This window comes from Antechinus flavipes, chromosome 1 (assembly GCF_016432865.1).
Source record: "Antechinus flavipes isolate AdamAnt ecotype Samford, QLD, Australia chromosome 1, AdamAnt_v2, whole genome shotgun sequence".
In the NCBI taxonomy this organism is placed as follows: domain Eukaryota; kingdom Metazoa; phylum Chordata; class Mammalia; order Dasyuromorphia; family Dasyuridae; genus Antechinus; species Antechinus flavipes.
The window spans coordinates 227,486,240-227,502,667 of NC_067398.1; the positions used below are offsets into that span (position 1 = coordinate 227,486,240).

Genomic DNA, 16,428 nt, shown 5'->3' on the forward strand with positions numbered 1-16,428 from the left:
CTTGTGAATTTCACCTGATCCACTGATCCACTACTGTATTTCTTAGCCAGTATTAAATGGTCTTGGTGATTGCTGCTTTATAATACAGTTTTAGGTCTGGTATGGCTAGGCCACAGCAAAAATATTATAAAGATAATTCAAAAAGAACTTACTAACTTTGCTCATCACAATGACCAACCACAAATACAAAGGTCTCATGATGAAATATACCATCTACCTCAGAGAATTAATAGGCTCAGAATGCAGCTTTAGACATATTTTATTTTTTCAGAAAAAACTAGTTTGATAATTTGTTTTGTTTCACTATACATATTTTTGATTCATTTTTGGTATATTTTCCTTTTGCAGTGAGTAGCGGAGGAGGAAGAGGTTATTCATAACTGCAAATAATATTTACTTTTAAGAAAAAGAAGAAAGTGCAACCAGTATTGAAAAGGACCCAGAGTTACTGTGTTGTCAGGAGGGAACTAGGTTTCAGTGAGAACCAGAAAAATGAAGAGAGTGGAAAATAATGACACTTTTAATTATGGAAGACGCATTCTAAAGTGTATGATGGAGGATTGAATAGCTTTGGACTTAGATATCAATAAAAGGAGTGTTAGGTTCAGAAAGGTGAGAGTAAGGGATTAGGCTTTGAGGGATAGGGAAAGATTTTGAGTAGTGATTCACAATCAACAGAATAGGGAAAATATGATGGGGTGAGAGTATGAACCCTTGAGGACTGAGTGAAAGGAGATTATTAATGATTGAAGAAGACACTGGTAAATAGAGTTGGTTAACTTATACAGAGCTTTCCATAGATACCCAATTTTGTGACAGGTAATGATGTTGATTCTTATAAGACCCATAAAGTCCATTTCACAACAGACAAAATCAGTAAAAGACAAGTATAGGATACTGTTGTGTCCTGCTTTCTAGAGCCCCCAAGTTGGGATGACAAAATGTACTGTGATGAGATGGGACTCCCAAGGGTGGTGGAAAAATGGAGTCCCGCCTCATCACTTCTCCACTAACAAGGTATAGCTTAATCACTCCTGCGTGGGGAGTCTAGACAGCAGGATACAACAACAAGATACTAAATAAGAGGCAAGAGCTGGCAGCATGAGGCTGGTCTGATCTGGAAATAACTCTTGAGCAAAGAGAAGACTGTGGAACAAAGAGACTATGTGGGGGGAGAGGAGAAGGGGGGGGAGGATATAGATCTGAGGTTAACAGAATATCAAGTGTTAAAACAGAAACCATAGATTGGCAGGCTAGATACTGACTAAATACAGTGTTCTCCTGCAAGTGTTAAATAACAAAGAGGCCACTGACTTTGGAGTGAGGAGAAGAGTTGTGTAGGCTGAAATTAAGGCTAATTCATCTTTCCAGGGGAATTCTCCTGCCAAAGGATAATCCAGGATTGTCCTAGAGTCATGAGAAATCAGAAGAAATGAAATGGGATATTCCAAAAAGCAAAGAAGCCCAACTCCAACTCCAAATAACATACTGAAAAACTGAGTTTAATTATCAGTAAAGAAAAGTGGGACTTTTATAAGACAGGAAAGCAGCAAAAGCAGATTTAAGGGAGCAAATTTAAAATTTCCTGTTAAAAATCTTAAAATGAGAAGACTATTCAAATTGCAAACATATATAACAAAAAAAGTACAGGAGAGATTTTTAAACTATTATTAAAAATTAAGTAATGAAATTAATTCCCTCATAGGCTGTTACCAAGACAAAATTGCATGGAAGGCTAAAAAAAAGGATCAAAAGGATGTGAAGGGCTAAAGGTTTAATTGGAACTTAAAAGAATGAGTTTTATGGAAAGAAGAAATAAATTATTATTCCATGAACTAAATCCCATTACGACCTTTAAGTTTCAAAAAAAGGGAAAAGGAAGGTAGAGGAATGCCAGAGATGCATGTGTCTTCCCCATTTCTATCCCCAACTTCTCTTAAGGCATAAATGAATGGTAACAATTAATAATTTCTTTAGTTTCTTAAGACAGTGAGTAAGAGTAGGCTTCATGATTTTGGACACGAGTGACCACCAACATAAAACATTGTTTCTATTTGAATGTTCCCTTCATCAATTTATATTTCTTTTAATTAGGCACAATAGAAAATAGGGAAGATTGTAATAAGATTTTAAAATACAAGAACATGGAAATGTAATAGAGGAAAGAGGTCAAACTTGATACTTAAGAAGTTCTGTGTTTGGAGCAAGTAGGTGGTATAATGGATAGAACATTTGACCTGAGTTCAAAAATAGTCTCACACATGTGATACAAGGTGTGTGACCTGAACAAGTTATTTAATCCCTGATGGGGCCTCATCCACTTAAAAAAAAAAAAAAGTTAGATGTTCATGGAAAATGCATAATAAAAAGGAAATAATTAAGACTATAGCCCCTAAATTAAAGAATGGGATTCAGAATAATTAAAAGAGAAAAGAAATGAGAACAAAGCAAAGAAAAAAAGAATGTAGCAACAAAATATAAGGTAAAATAAGAAATTAGTGGGCAGAAGGAAGGCTTTTATCCATACTCTGATTATGACAAGGGATGAGTCAAAAGAGGGGAAGAAATAATTTCTCCATTATTTATTTAGCAATTCAAATAAATTCCAGGAACTTAAGATAAATTAGGTAATTGGAAACAAGGGAGAAAGCCCTTGGAAATTGAGTGAAGTCAAAATCATGCAAACAAAGCTAACTGCCAGGACAAAATACTGACTAAAAAGGAAGGGGGGGTGATGAGCACCAGCCCTGAAGTCAGGAGGACCCGAGTTCAAATGTGACCTCTTAACTTGTCTTAGCTGTGTGACTTTGGGCAAGTCACTTTACCCTAATTGCCTCCAAAAATAAAAAGGAAGGAGGTTAAAAATTAATATAAAAAAAATAAATGGAAGGTACCTAAGCCTAACAATTAGTAATCTCAAATGTGAATAAATTAATAAGTAGTGCAATAAAATTAAAATGATATTGTAGATTAGAAAAGAAAATCCAATAATTTGATGTTTTTTTGGCATACCTTTGCTCTTTCTTATATTGAGCTGCACAGATATTTTATTTTTTACAAATTGAAGGTTTGTGGCAAACTTGCATCAAGCAAATACATTGATGCCATTTTTCCAAACAGCTTGTGTGCTCATATTGTGTTTCTGCATCACATTTTGGTAATTCTCATAATATTTCAAATGTTTTCATTATTATTTTATCTGTTGGGGTGATCTATGATCAGTGATCTTTGATGTTATTACTTAAATTTTCTTGGGGCATTGCACACTGTGACTATGTAAGACAGTGAATTTAATAAATACTGTGTCTGTTCTGACTGCTCCACTGACCAGCTATTCCCTATCTCTTCCCCTCTCTGGCTTCCCTATATTCCCTAAGACACAAAAATAGTGAAATTAAGCCAGTAACTCTATAGTGACCTCATAAGTGTTCAAGTGAAAATAACAGTCAATCAGTAGTACATGCAGCAAACTTCATTGTTGTCATATTTTAAGAAATTGCCACAGCTACCCAGCCCTCTGTAACCACCTATTCTGATCATTCAGCAGTCATCAACATTGAGGTAATATTCTTCATCAGCAAATTAGAATTTTTGTAAGGCTTAGATGATGGTTAACATTTTTTTAGAAATAAAGTATGTACATTATTTTTTTAGCCACAAAACTATCACATACTTATTAGGCTACGGTATAGTATAAACATAACTTTTATATGTAGTGAGAAACCAACAATTTCATGATTTGCTTTATTGTGGTAATTGCTTTATTGCTGTGGTCTGGAATAGTACCCACAATATCTTTTAGGAATAGCTGTACAAAAAATATCTAAAAATAAGGACACATGAATAAAAATAATAGCAAAGTACAAATATACAAAAGTGTATTTTCTGTTTGTGTCAGCCCTTTTTTTGTAGCGGCAAGAAACTGGAAACTGCGTGGATGCCCATCAATTGGAAAATAAATTATGATATATGAATGTTATGGAATATTATGTTCTATAAGAAACGATTAGCAGGATAATATTAGAGAGGCCTATCAAGAGTTATTTTAAATGGAATTTCTCTTTGTATCTCTTGCTGTTGGATTTTGTTAGTGATATATAAAAATGCTGATGATTTATATAGATTTATTTTGTATCTTGCAACTTTGCTAAAGTTATAGATTTCTAACAGCTTTTTAGTAGATTCTTTGGGGAAATATACCATTATATCATCTGCAAAGAGTAATAATTTGGTTTCCTCATGACATACTATAATTCCTTTAATCTCTTTTTCATCTCTTATTGCCAAAGCTAGCATTTCTAATACAATATTGAATAGTAATGGTGAGAGTGGGCAACTTTGTTTCACTCCTGATCTTTTGGGAATGGTTCCAGTTTATCCCCATTACATAAGATGCTTACTGATAGTTTTAAAGAGATGCTACTGACTATTTTAAGAAAAAGTCCATTTGTTCCTATATTCTCAAGTGTCTTTAATAGGAATGGATGTTGGATTTTATCAAATGCTTTTTCTGCATCTATATGGTTTTTGTTAATTTTGTTATTGATATTTTAATTATTAATTATTTAATAATTTAATAATGAACCAGCCCTGCATTCCTGGTATAAATCCTACTTGGTCATGGTGTATTATCCTGGGGATGATTTTCTGTAATCTTTTTGCTGATGTTTTAAGATTTTTGCATCAATATTCATAGGAGAGATTGATCTATATTTTTTTTCCTGTTTTCAACCTACTTGGTTTAGGTATCAGTCCTATCTGTGTCATAAAAGGAATTTGATAGGAGTTCTTCATTTCCTATTTTTTTCAAATAGTTTATATAACATTGGAGTTAATTGTTCTTGAAATATTAATCCTTTCATGTAAATCCATCTGGTCCTGGACATTTTTTCTTACGAAGTTGTTTAATAACTTATTCTGTTTCTTTTTCTAAAATGGGACTATTTAAGCAATTTACTTCCTACTCTGTTAATCTGGGCAACCTATATTTTTGTAGATATTCTTCCATTTCACTCAGGTTATCAAATTTATTAGCATAAAGTTGGGTAAAGTAACTCCTAATTATTCTAATTTCCTCTTCATTAGTGGAAAGTTTTCCCTTTTCGTTTTTAAGACTTAACAATTTGATTTTCCTCTTTCCTTTTTTTAATCAGATTTACTATAGGTTTATCTATTTTGTTGGTTTTTTCATAAAATCAACTTTTATTTATTATTAATAATAATTTAGTGATTTTTTACTTTCAATTTTATTAATCTTTTATTTTTAGAACTTCAAGTTTAGTATTTGATTGAGGGGGTTTTAATTTGCTCTTTTTTTTTTAGCTTTTTTGGTTGCAAGCCCAATTCATTGATCTTCTCTTTCTCTATTTTATGCAAGTAAGCTTCTAGAGATATAAAATTTCCCTTTATTGCCACTTTGGCTGCACCCCAAAATTTTTGGTATGTTGGTATTATTGTCATTCTCTTGGATGAAATTATTGTATCTATGATTTGCTGTTTTACCCATTCATTCTTCAGGATGAGATTATTTAGTCTCCAATTACTTTTTAGTCTATTTTCCTCTGCCTTTTTATTGTATGTAATCTGAAAAGGATGCATTTACTATTTTTGCCTTTCTGCATTTGATTTTGAGGTCCTATGTCCTAATATATATAGTCACTTTTTGTATAGGTTCCATGAACTGCTGAGAAGAAAGTGTCCTCCTGTCTCCATTCAATTTTCTCCAAAGATCTATCATATCTAACTTTTCTAGTATTACATATATATCTTTTTATTTTATATGTATATATATATATATATATATATATATATGTCTTTAACTTCTTTCTTATTTATTTTGTGGTTTGATTTATCTAATTCTGAGAGTGCAAGTTTGAGATCTCTCACTATTATAGTTTTGCCCTTTATTTCTTCTTGCAGCTCTCTAAACTTCTCCTTTAGGAATTTATATGCTATGCTACTTGGTGCATATATGTTTAGTACCAGAGATATAGATATATTTTCCTTCCTTATCTCTTTTAATTAGATCAATTTTTGATTTTACTTAATCTGAGATCAGGATGGCTACCCCTGCTTTTTTTACTCCACTTGAAGCATAATAGATTCTGCTCCAGCCTTTTACCTTTGCTCTGTATGTGTCATCCTGCTTTAAATATGTCTCCTATAAACAACATATTGTAGGATTCTAGCTTTTAATCCAGTCTGCTATCTGCTTCCACTTTATGGGGGAATTTACCCCATTTATATTTATGGTTAAAACTACTAATTCTGTATTTCCTGCCATCTTATTATCCCCGGATTATTCTTCTCTCTTTCCTTTCCCCTTATCCCCCTCTCCAGTATTTAACTTAGGGGCACCACTTGCCTCAAGCAGCCCTTCCCCCTTAGAGTCCCTTCCCTTTTCTTATACCTTTCCCCTACTATTTCTGTATTCCCTTCTATTTAGCCTACCCCTTCCCTTTTCCCTTTTCCTCTCCCACTTTTCAATGAGGTGAGAGAAGTTTCTCTGTAAATCATATGTCTAATATTTTTTCTTTGTACCAATTCTGATGAGAGTAAGATTCACACAGTGTTCATCCCCCTCCCTTCTTTCTCTCAGATACAATAGGTTTCCTTTGCTTCTATATGAGATGAAATTTCCTTTTTATTTCCACTTTTTCCTTTTTTCTGGTACAATCCCCTTTTCATCTCTAGTTCCTTTTTTTATATTATAACAGTAAAATCAAATTATACATGCACTCTCTATGTATGCCCATAACAGAAATACAGTTCTCAAGAGTTCTTTTTACCTTTTTATGCTTCTCTTGAGTTTTATATTTGGAGATCAAATTTTTTGTTTAGCTCTGTTTTTTTCATCCAAAATAGATGAAATTCACCTGGTTCATTGAATGTCCATCTTCTTCCCTCAAAGAAATTGCTCAGTTTAGCTAAGTAGTTTATTATTGACTACATTCCAAATTCCTTTGCCTTTTGGAACATCAGATTCCAGGCCCTTCATTCCTTTAATGTGGAAGTTCCTAGATCCTGAGTAATCCTTATTGTGGCTCCTTGGTATTTGAATTGTTTTTTTCTGGCTGCTTGCAATACTTTTTCCTTATAGTTCTGAATATATAGCCGCATATTCTGATAGTTCTGAAATGTAGCCACAATATTCCTTGGAATTTTAATTTTGGGGTCTCTTTCAGGAGGTGTTCAATGAATTCTTTCAATGGCTATTTTACCTTCTGATTCTATGATATCTGGGCAGTTTTCTTTAATAATTTCCTGGAAAATAGTGTCTAAGCTTTTTTTTCATCATGATTTTCAGGGAGTCCAATGATCCTTAGATTATCTCTCCTAGATCTATTTTCCAAGTCTGTTGTTTTCCCAAGTAGGTATTTAACAGTTTTTTCTATTTTTTCCATTTTTTGGTTTTGCTTGACTGATTCTTGATGTCTCATCAAATCATTTCCATTTGTTCAGTTCTGATTTTTAATTAATTGTTTTCTTCATTTACTTTTTAAAATTCTTTTTGTGTTTGTCCAATTGAGTTTTTAAATGAGTTGTTTTGGTCTATGGAATTTTTTTCCATTTCACAAAAAAATTTTAAGAGGTTATTTTCTTTTTCCAATTCACAAATTCTGTTTTCCTGGGAGTTCTTTACCTTTTCCAGTTCACATATTCTGTTTTTCAGGGAATTGTTTTCTTTTTCCAATCTATCTTTTAATGAATTATTCCTTTTCCAGACCCTTTTTCCAAACCCTTTCCTTATTCCATTTTTCTTCTAGTTCTCTTTTAAGATCCTTTTTAATTTCTTCTAGGAGGGCCTTATGTGATGGGTACCAAGTTATATCACCCTTTGGGGCTTCATCTGGAGACAATCTGCTTTTAGTCTCCTCAGGGTTTGAAATCTGTTCTCTTTCATTATAGAAGCATTCTATAGAGCTCGCTTTCCCTTTTTACTCATTTTTTAAAATAAAGTTGGGATCTCCTTTTAAGGCTAGGAGGTTCAAAGTTTCCTTTATAGATCAGGAAGCAACAGTGGCTGCGCTGGATTGGACTGTGTCACTCTCTGTGCTGGATGGGTATGACCAGGTCCCGTGAGACTCTGGCGCTTTGGGGTTCACTCTTTACCTTTTGTATTTGTGTTTAATGTTTTATAACTTCTCTGTTAATCTACTGGTTTGCAACAAGGGCAGAGTAACCAACACTGGTAGAATTCTCCCTGCAGATTCTCCGCCCCATGGAGACTATACCCCAGCCCCCAGTCTGTTTAGCGTGCTCTGGCTTCCCTGCCTGCGCCTGGCCTCCTCCCAGGCTCTCGTCCAGTCAAAACAGATCTTTTCTAATGATCTTCGAAATTATCTTCTGCTGCTAATTTGCTGCACTCCCAATATTTGTGATTCTGCCAGTCCAGCACTATTTCAGAGGCTGAATTTTGTAATTAATGTGAGGGTTAGTAGGAGAGCTCAGAAAGAAGTGTGTGTCCTCTCTGACATCTTGGCTTTGCCCCTCTTCCTCAAATTTAAGCAACAAAAAAACCCTTAAAATAAATAAGCATAATCAATCAAAAATAATATTCCAGCATTGACTGTATCCAAAAAATATATATCTCAGTCTACACCCTGATTCCTCTGTCAGGAGAGAGGTAACATGTTTCATCATAAGGCCATTTGGAGTCATGGTTTCTCAATACATTCATTGGTCAATTTTTAAGTCGCTCTAAGTTGTATATCTTTTAAAAATTACATGTATTGTAATGTATATTCACTCTAGCTCATCTTTCCATGTTTTCTTCATAATTTGTTTAGTCACTCCCTAATTGAAAAGTTTCTAAATTTGTGTATGTGTGTGTTTTGCCACCACAGAAATACCTGATATAAATGTTTGTATGATCATGATATTTAAAAGTATTTCATCCAGCAGGTCTTTCTTTTTTTTTTTTTTTTTTTTTTTATAATAAATTTTATTTTATTTAATAATAATTTCGCATTGACAGAATCCATGCCAGGATAATTTCTACACGACATTATCCCTTGCAATCACTTATGTTCCGTTTTTTCCCCCTCCCTCCCTCCTCCCCCCCCCCAGGATGGCAAGCAGTCCTATATATGCTAAACATGTTGCAGTATATCCTAGATACAATACATATTTGCAGAACCAAACAGTTCTCTTGTTGCACAGGGAGAATTGGATTCAGAAGGTAAAAATAACTCGGGAAGAAAATCAAAAATGCAAATAGTTCACATTCATTTCCCAGTATTCCTTCTTTGGGTGTAGCTGTTTCTGTCCATCATTTCTCCAATGAAACTCAGTTAAGTCTCTTTGTCAGGGAAATCCACTTCCATCAGAATACATCCTCATACAATATCGTTGTCGAAGTGTATAATGATCTCCTGGTTCTGCTCATCTCACTTAGCATCAGTCCATGTAGGTCTCTCCAAGCCTCTCTGTATTCATCCTGCTGGTCATTCCTTACAGAGCAATAATATTCCTTAACATTCATATACCACAATTTACCCAGCCATTCTCCAATTGATGGGCATCCATTCATTTTCCAGTTTCTAGCCACTACAAACAGGGCTGCTACAAACATTTTGGCACATACAGGTCCCCTTCCCTTTTTTAGTATCTCTTTGGGGTATAAGCCCAATAGAAACACTGTTGGATCAAAGGGTATGCACAGTTTGATAACTTTTTGGGCATAATTCCAGATCGCTCTCCAGAATGGCTGGATTCGTTCACAACTCCACCAACAATGCATCAATGTCCCCGTTTTCCCGCATCCCCTCCAACATTCATCATTGTTTTTTCCTGTCATCTTAGCCAATCTGACAGGAGTGTAGTGATATCTCAGAGTTGTCTTAATTTGCATTTCTCTGATCAATAGTGATTTGGAACACTCTTTCATGTGAGTGGTAATAGTTTCAATTTCTTCATCTGAAAATTGTCTGTTCATATCCTTTGCAGCAGGTCTTTCTAAGGCAGCTATAATCCTGTAACCTACAACCCTGAAAAAAAAATGATATATTTACTCAGCTTCTTAGTTACTCTTTTATGGTGTTTCCCTGCCCCATTTTTTTCTTTCAGTTGTTTGTGGTCGATGTCCAGACAGGCCAGATCACCAAGATTCCCATTTTGAAAGATCGAGAACCTGGAGTGGTGACCCAGCAGGGCTGTGGTATCCATGCCATCGAGCTGAACCCCTCAAGAACACTATTGGCCACTGGAGGAGACAACCCCAACAGCCTTGCAATCTATCGGCTGCCTACATTAGATCCTGTGTGTGTGGGAGATGTAAGTTGTTTCTAAATGTAGCTAGGGATGTATAGTGGGAAGAAATGACAACTATTATAATCATCATCTCTGTGAAGTTTACTTAGATTTTCACATCATATATAGTGGGTAGAAGAAAAAAATTATTGTGATAATCATTTACTTGAGTTTACCTAGACTTTAACATCAGAGTTGGATTTAAACATTCCTATTTGTTTATTGGTGCACCTGGTTTAAAATGTCCAACAGAGATATGGAAATGAATCATGTATGTTTGATTTACCATGTTACTATTTGCTGAATTTAGATAATAATTTCCCTTCTGTGTGGTCCAAAATAGAATAGCCACATAATGAAGGATCCAAAGAAGACTTTTTTAAGGTTCTGTAGCTTGGATCTTTCTCTGGTATTCTATCCATCTTTCCTCACCTTTTAATCCTGTGGCTAGTATTAGAATTGAACTCCAGTTACCCTAGTATGGGCCTAGAACAGTCAGGATTTGCCCCAGTTGCTGCTGAAAACCAGTATCTCCAATATAATCTCATATAATTATTTTCTTGGAGATTTCAGTATGATTTTGTACAGTAATTTATTTGGGATCAAGGATCCCACTGCTACATGTTTGACACAGGCTATTTAAAAGATGAGTGAAGTATATTCTTACAATAGATGGTAGATAATGAAATCTACATAGTTATCACATTTACTCAAAAACTCTAGTGCTCAGGGTAGCTAGGTGGCACAGTGGATAGAGTATCAACCCTGAAGTCGGGGACCTGACTTCAAATCCAGCCTCAGACAGTTAATACTTCCTAGTTGTGTGACCCTGGACAAGTCACTTAACCCCAATTGCTCAGCAACAGCGACAAAAAATTCTAGTGTTCCCTTGGGAATTCTTGTCAAAATGTGCATGAAATGAAGAGGTATCCAACTTCTTAATCTATAACTTTAGAGATTTCTTTTATAACTTCAAATTGACAAATTTTCCAAGTATTAAAGAGAATTTAATATTCCTTGAACATTTTTAAGTTAAAAAATATTCATTTTGGGGGGCAGCTAGGTGGTGCAATGGATAGAACACCAGCCCTGAAGTCAGGGGGACCTGAGTTCAAATGTGATCTCAGACACTTAATACTTCCTAGCTGTGTGACGCTAGACAAGTCACTTAACCCCACTTACTCAGCAACAACAACAAAAAATTCTAGTGTTCTCTTGGGAATTCTTATCAAAATGTGCATGAGATGAAGAGGTATCCAACTTCTAAATCTATAACTTTAGAGATTTCTTTTATAACTTCAAATTGACAAATTTTCCAGACATTGGAGAGAATTTAATATTCCTTGAAAATTTTTAAGTTAAAAAACATTCATTTTGGAGGACAGCTAGGTGAATAGAGCACCAGCCTTGAAGTCAGGAGGATCCGAGTTCAAATCTGGCCTCAGACACTTAACACTTCCTAGTGTTCCTTCCTAGTGTGATCTTGTGCAGGTCACTTAACCCCAATTGCCTCAGAAAAAGAAATTCATCTTTTATTATTATTAATCAGGAGCTTATTTCCTAAAATTTGGAATTTGCTCCAAGTAGCAAGTTACTTTTTGTTCATGTTAGAATTGTTGCTAGTACAATTTTACAAATGGGTCAGTATCTTGCCTGCATTTATGTCAGAGATCCCAAGCAGAAAGACAGCTCCTCTTTTATAGGTTTTGGAGAGTAAAGAACAAAAATAAAACAGTGTAGATGATGACAGCATGATTGTTTACAGAGCTGAGGTATAGGGAACAACATGATTGGTTGGACATTTGGTATTGAAGACAAGCAACAAATTCCTCCTTTCCTCCTGGTGCAAGATAACAAACCAGATACACTTAAATGACGGTTTGGGATATAAGATTATTAAACTCAACTCCTCTGTGTTCACTAGCATCCCCAGAAGTCAGCTGGATTTTTACATTTAACCCATTACAGGCCAGCCATATCCTGACCTAAATTTAAAGACAGAAACCATGACATAACTACTTACAGGACAAAAACAGTTACAGAACACAGCCAGTTAACTGTAAATAGAATCAATAAGAAAATGATACCTGATCAATCTCAGAATCATCTAAATAATCAGTTGATTTTTGGTTTTAGTAGAGCTGTGGACTTTTTTCCTTTGTCCTTTTTTTTTTTTTTTTTTTTTTAAATTTAAGAAACTATAAAGAATGGGGTAGCTAGATTGCACAGTGGATAAAACACTCATCCTGGATTCAGGAGGATCTGGGTTCAAATCCAGCCTCATACACTTAACACCACTTCCTAGCTGTATGACCTTGAGCAAGTCTCTTAATCCCAATTGTCTTGCAAAAAAAATTTTTTAAGGAACCATAAAGTGATACTGAAAATTTGTCTGAATGAATGTTGAAATGTGTTTGGAGCATAACCCTAAGCATTCCTTTAATATCTCATTTTGGAGTTGATTGAACCCTATCTTGGATCTTTTGTGTTTTTAGACAGTACTACTTGTTTAATGAATTCCATGATTTAACTTCCTACTTCATTAAGTAATTTCTCCTTTTTTTATTAAGTATAAATTTATTTGTTTCCATTTCAGAGAGGGTGGGTATGGCTGCTATTTCTTAGAATTTTGGCATTGGGAATAGAATTTGTTGTTCATACCATTCATAACTTTGTAGACTTAGTTCATCTTCTCCTTTGTTGTTCCATATTGAAGATTCTAAAGTGTTTAGTTTCTTCTAAAGAAACTCATCCAGCCCTTCAACCCCTGGATCATTCTGGTTGTTTTTTTGGACCTTCTCAAACTTTGTTATCTGGCAGCAACCAAAACTATACATTGTATTCTAAGTGCAGGTGAATTCTGATTTTGTATAAGGGGATAGTTATATTTTCTGTCTCCAAGCTTTCTTAAGAATGTTCAGAATTTCATTTTTTAGAAGAGTTAAACTTTTAAGTTCAAACATGGGTCTGCTTCTGTGCTGTCTTAAACAGATGCAGCCATCATACAATGTAATTTACATTATTTAAGCTTTCTGTGACTGAATAAGAAATGCCAAGGGGTGACTGAATGAGAAATGCCAATGGGAAGACCGCTTCTTTGTTTCCCCAATCTTCTCTCCCAATGTAGATGGAATTCACAGAGTAAATAGCAGAACTACGTAAGAAAAAAGAGCTAGTCATCTTTTTTAAAAAAACATGGCTTTATTGACACCTTTTGTTTTTATATAAATCACCAACTGTCCTTAGAAGTAAACTCTGCCTTGTAATCAAGAAAAAAAGTAAGCAAAGATAACCAATGTACTGACTATGCCTGATAATATATGTTATAGTTGCCTTGCTTCTTGGTGAGAACAAGAAGATAGGTCTCATTCGTGGCCCTTATGGTTCTACAAGACTGTTTTTCCCCTTTTCTTTTTTCATCTCTTCCCAATTAACTCTAGCCTTTCTAGCTTTCTTCTTTCAGTTTAAGCCTAACAAAAGGTGTTCCATCTTCTTCGTAATAAGTCAATTTCAACCTTCCCTCCTCCTGTCTATCTTCTCCTCCCCCTTATTTAAAAAAAAAAAAAGTCATGTTGTGACAACTGAGGCTTAAGCCAAACTCTTTTCTTTATTGTTTCTGTAAGAAGCAGAACTTTCTTGTTCAAGTTGTATGTAGTCTGTGGATTAATAGGCCAGGTAAACTTAATCCTTCAGAACTGATTCAGTGGCACCTGGTAGAAAGTAGTGTAATCAAATCCCAAATCTAATCATTTGAACATTTTAAGTTAGACCTAGATAACATTCTGAGAGGTATTTAAGCTAGTAAGAATTGATTTAAAAGCACTTGTTTCATCACATACTACTTTTTTAAAAATTCAGTAAAAACTTTAAGTTCAGAGGTTAACAATTTTAAATGCTTATGTACATTTAATCAAGAATTAAACCTTAATCCAAGCCACTGCAAATACTCTTTGAAACAAAAATACAAGTCATGGAAAAAAATGCTTGGTGGCTTCTTTATTACCATAAGAAAATAATTTATAATGTTAAACTGTCTTAAATCCTGAACATTATAAATTGCAAAATCAGCACTTTATATTATTGATTTTTATTTGTTGACATGAACATTACAGAACATCATTATAGTTAAAAATTATAACAACAGAACAGTAACAAGTAGTGAGTGCTTTAAGATCGTTGTAGTCTTTCACTCATTCAGTATTGCATTCAAAGTCAGCGTTGCAGTAAAGAATATTTATTAGCTTCCATTATGAGATTTAACACTGAAAACCACTTCATATTCATCATCCTTACAAATGCCACTTTTAGTCTTCATTTAATGTTGTCTTCTTTCTTGAGATGAGCCAAAGTTCCAATTTTACTTTATCCATCTTCTCTATTTCTTTTCTTCTGAGCAATAACTTTTCCAACTAAGATATTTTATCTGATGAAAGAAGGCCATTATCTGGAAAGTTTACCTAAAATTCATTTATTAGAATCCGCTTTTCATAAGATCAGCAATAAATCAGGATACCTTTAGCATAGATTTGATGTTTCCATGTTTGGCAATGTGACCAAAGTGAGATATAGTTTTATTATCAAGAGTTGATCATTAATTTTTGAAAGCCACATAGTGGCTATCCATATACATGAACAGACCCTCACTTCATCATGTAGATATAGCAGAGTTTTTTTGATCCAAAGCAGTGTTTAATGGCTCCTGGCTCAAGTCCTGGAATGTTATTTTCTGACCATCTTTCATGCCCTTCTCATTTTGAACCTCCAAAATCTTTTTTCCTTGAACAATTTTCCTTCTGTTGCTGCATTAAATCTATCTTTAGGGCTGATTTGTTCCCCATACCCTTGATATTCATGAAAATTGATGGGATTTGCTGAACCATTTTAGATCCTATCTGATGAATTTTTATTTGCATTCTAGTCTAGTACCTCTGCATTGGGGACAGCATTTTACAGCTACTTTCTTTTTTTTTTTTTTTTTTAATAGTATTTTATTTTTCCATATACATGCAAAGTTTGTTTTCAGCACTCACCTTTGTAAAACTTTGTGTTCAAAATTTTTCTTCCTTTCTTTCCCCTTCCCCAAGAAGCAAGTAATTCAATGTAGGTTAAAATTATAATTTTTCTAAAGATATTTTCATATTTGTCATGTACAGCTCCTTTCTTGCCCACCCCTCCCTTCACATTTATCACAAATGAAATTCTTTGAAAATCCAGTTTTCTTATTGCACTATTATATAAATCTTGTATGGTTGCTGGCAAGTGATAAACAAAATCTTTACTTGTTTCCTTTGTTTCCTTCCTCATCCAAAAAACATATCTAATATTCTGATTGGAGAATTAAATCCACTACCAGAACTACCCTCATTGAGGATTTATTCTTCACTTTTGTCATGGTTTTTTTTTTTTTTTTTTCATTGCATAAGAAAGTACTTCATAAGCTGAGAATTCTGTTTGAATTTTTTCTCCTTCATTTAGATTTTTATCTAGAGGTGGTATTTTAGGGTTAGCTTCCTGTATGCCTTTTTTTTTTTTTAAGTTCTGCCTCTTAAGTCTTTCTTCCCCATTTTCTACATTGGGAAGTGATGCTTAAGGCCACTATAGAGATACTAGTGTCTGGAGGCTGAAAGAGGACTATCTATGAATCATTTGGAGTATTTGGGGAGCAAGTGGAATAAAAGGCAAGATTTAGCAGGGTAAATTTGTTTTCATGGAGCTAGAATAGTGGCAGCTCCTCTTCTGCCTCCGCTTTTCATCAAGTTTCTGGAAAGTTCCCCATCCCATCTTATTAAAACACTAACTTGATTTTCAGAAAGTAATGACCAAAACTTAAATCTAGAAACAGTATTAACATCCCTTCAAGAAGACGAGATGATTATTGGTCATGTGGGATTTCAGAATTGAGATGGGATGATAGCTTTTATTAACAATCTTGCTATTTTTAACTTTGCTTTTCCTGAAGGATAAAAGATATATATATATATATAACAAATATCTACCTTAAATAAGCAATTGCAGTATTAATAAAAATGGAAATGGTTATTAATATAATGATAGTCAATATTAGTGGTATCAAACTCAACTAGAAATAGATCTTCTTGGGCCTCATGTGACTTAGAAAATCACAAATTGCCATTATTTTTGTTGTACTGTGGATTTATTTCTTTTGTTAAATATTTC

At 34.1% G+C, this 16,428-nt stretch overlaps 2 protein-coding genes and 1 pseudogene across 3 annotated transcripts in view; 1 reads left to right on the forward strand and 2 right to left on the reverse strand.

Annotated features, from left to right (window-relative positions):
- Positions 1-16,428, reverse strand: part of LOC127561895 (tubulin polyglutamylase complex subunit 2-like) — an 877,998-nt gene that overhangs the window by 255,355 nt on the left and 606,215 nt on the right. Inside the window, exon 6 of one of the 2 annotated variants that reach the window (XM_051997234.1) lies at positions 9,088-9,452. The exons of the other annotated variant lie outside the window; for it this stretch is intronic. Within the exon in view, the coding sequence (XP_051853194.1) occupies positions 9,400-9,452 (53 nt within the window). The 3' untranslated portion in view covers positions 9,088-9,399. Of the gene's footprint in view, positions 1-9,087; positions 9,453-16,428 lie in introns of those variants that run through there. 2 annotated transcript variants of the gene reach the window in all.
- DCAF12 (DDB1 and CUL4 associated factor 12) overlaps positions 1-16,428 on the forward strand; it is a 108,464-nt gene that overhangs the window by 64,657 nt on the left and 27,379 nt on the right. Inside the window, exon 3 of the mRNA XM_051997179.1 lies at positions 10,069-10,275. Coding sequence (XP_051853139.1) covers positions 10,069-10,275 — 207 coding nt within the window. The remainder of the gene's footprint in view (positions 1-10,068; positions 10,276-16,428) is intronic.
- On the reverse strand, positions 13,159-16,152 carry LOC127561922 (dnaJ homolog subfamily A member 1-like; annotated as a pseudogene).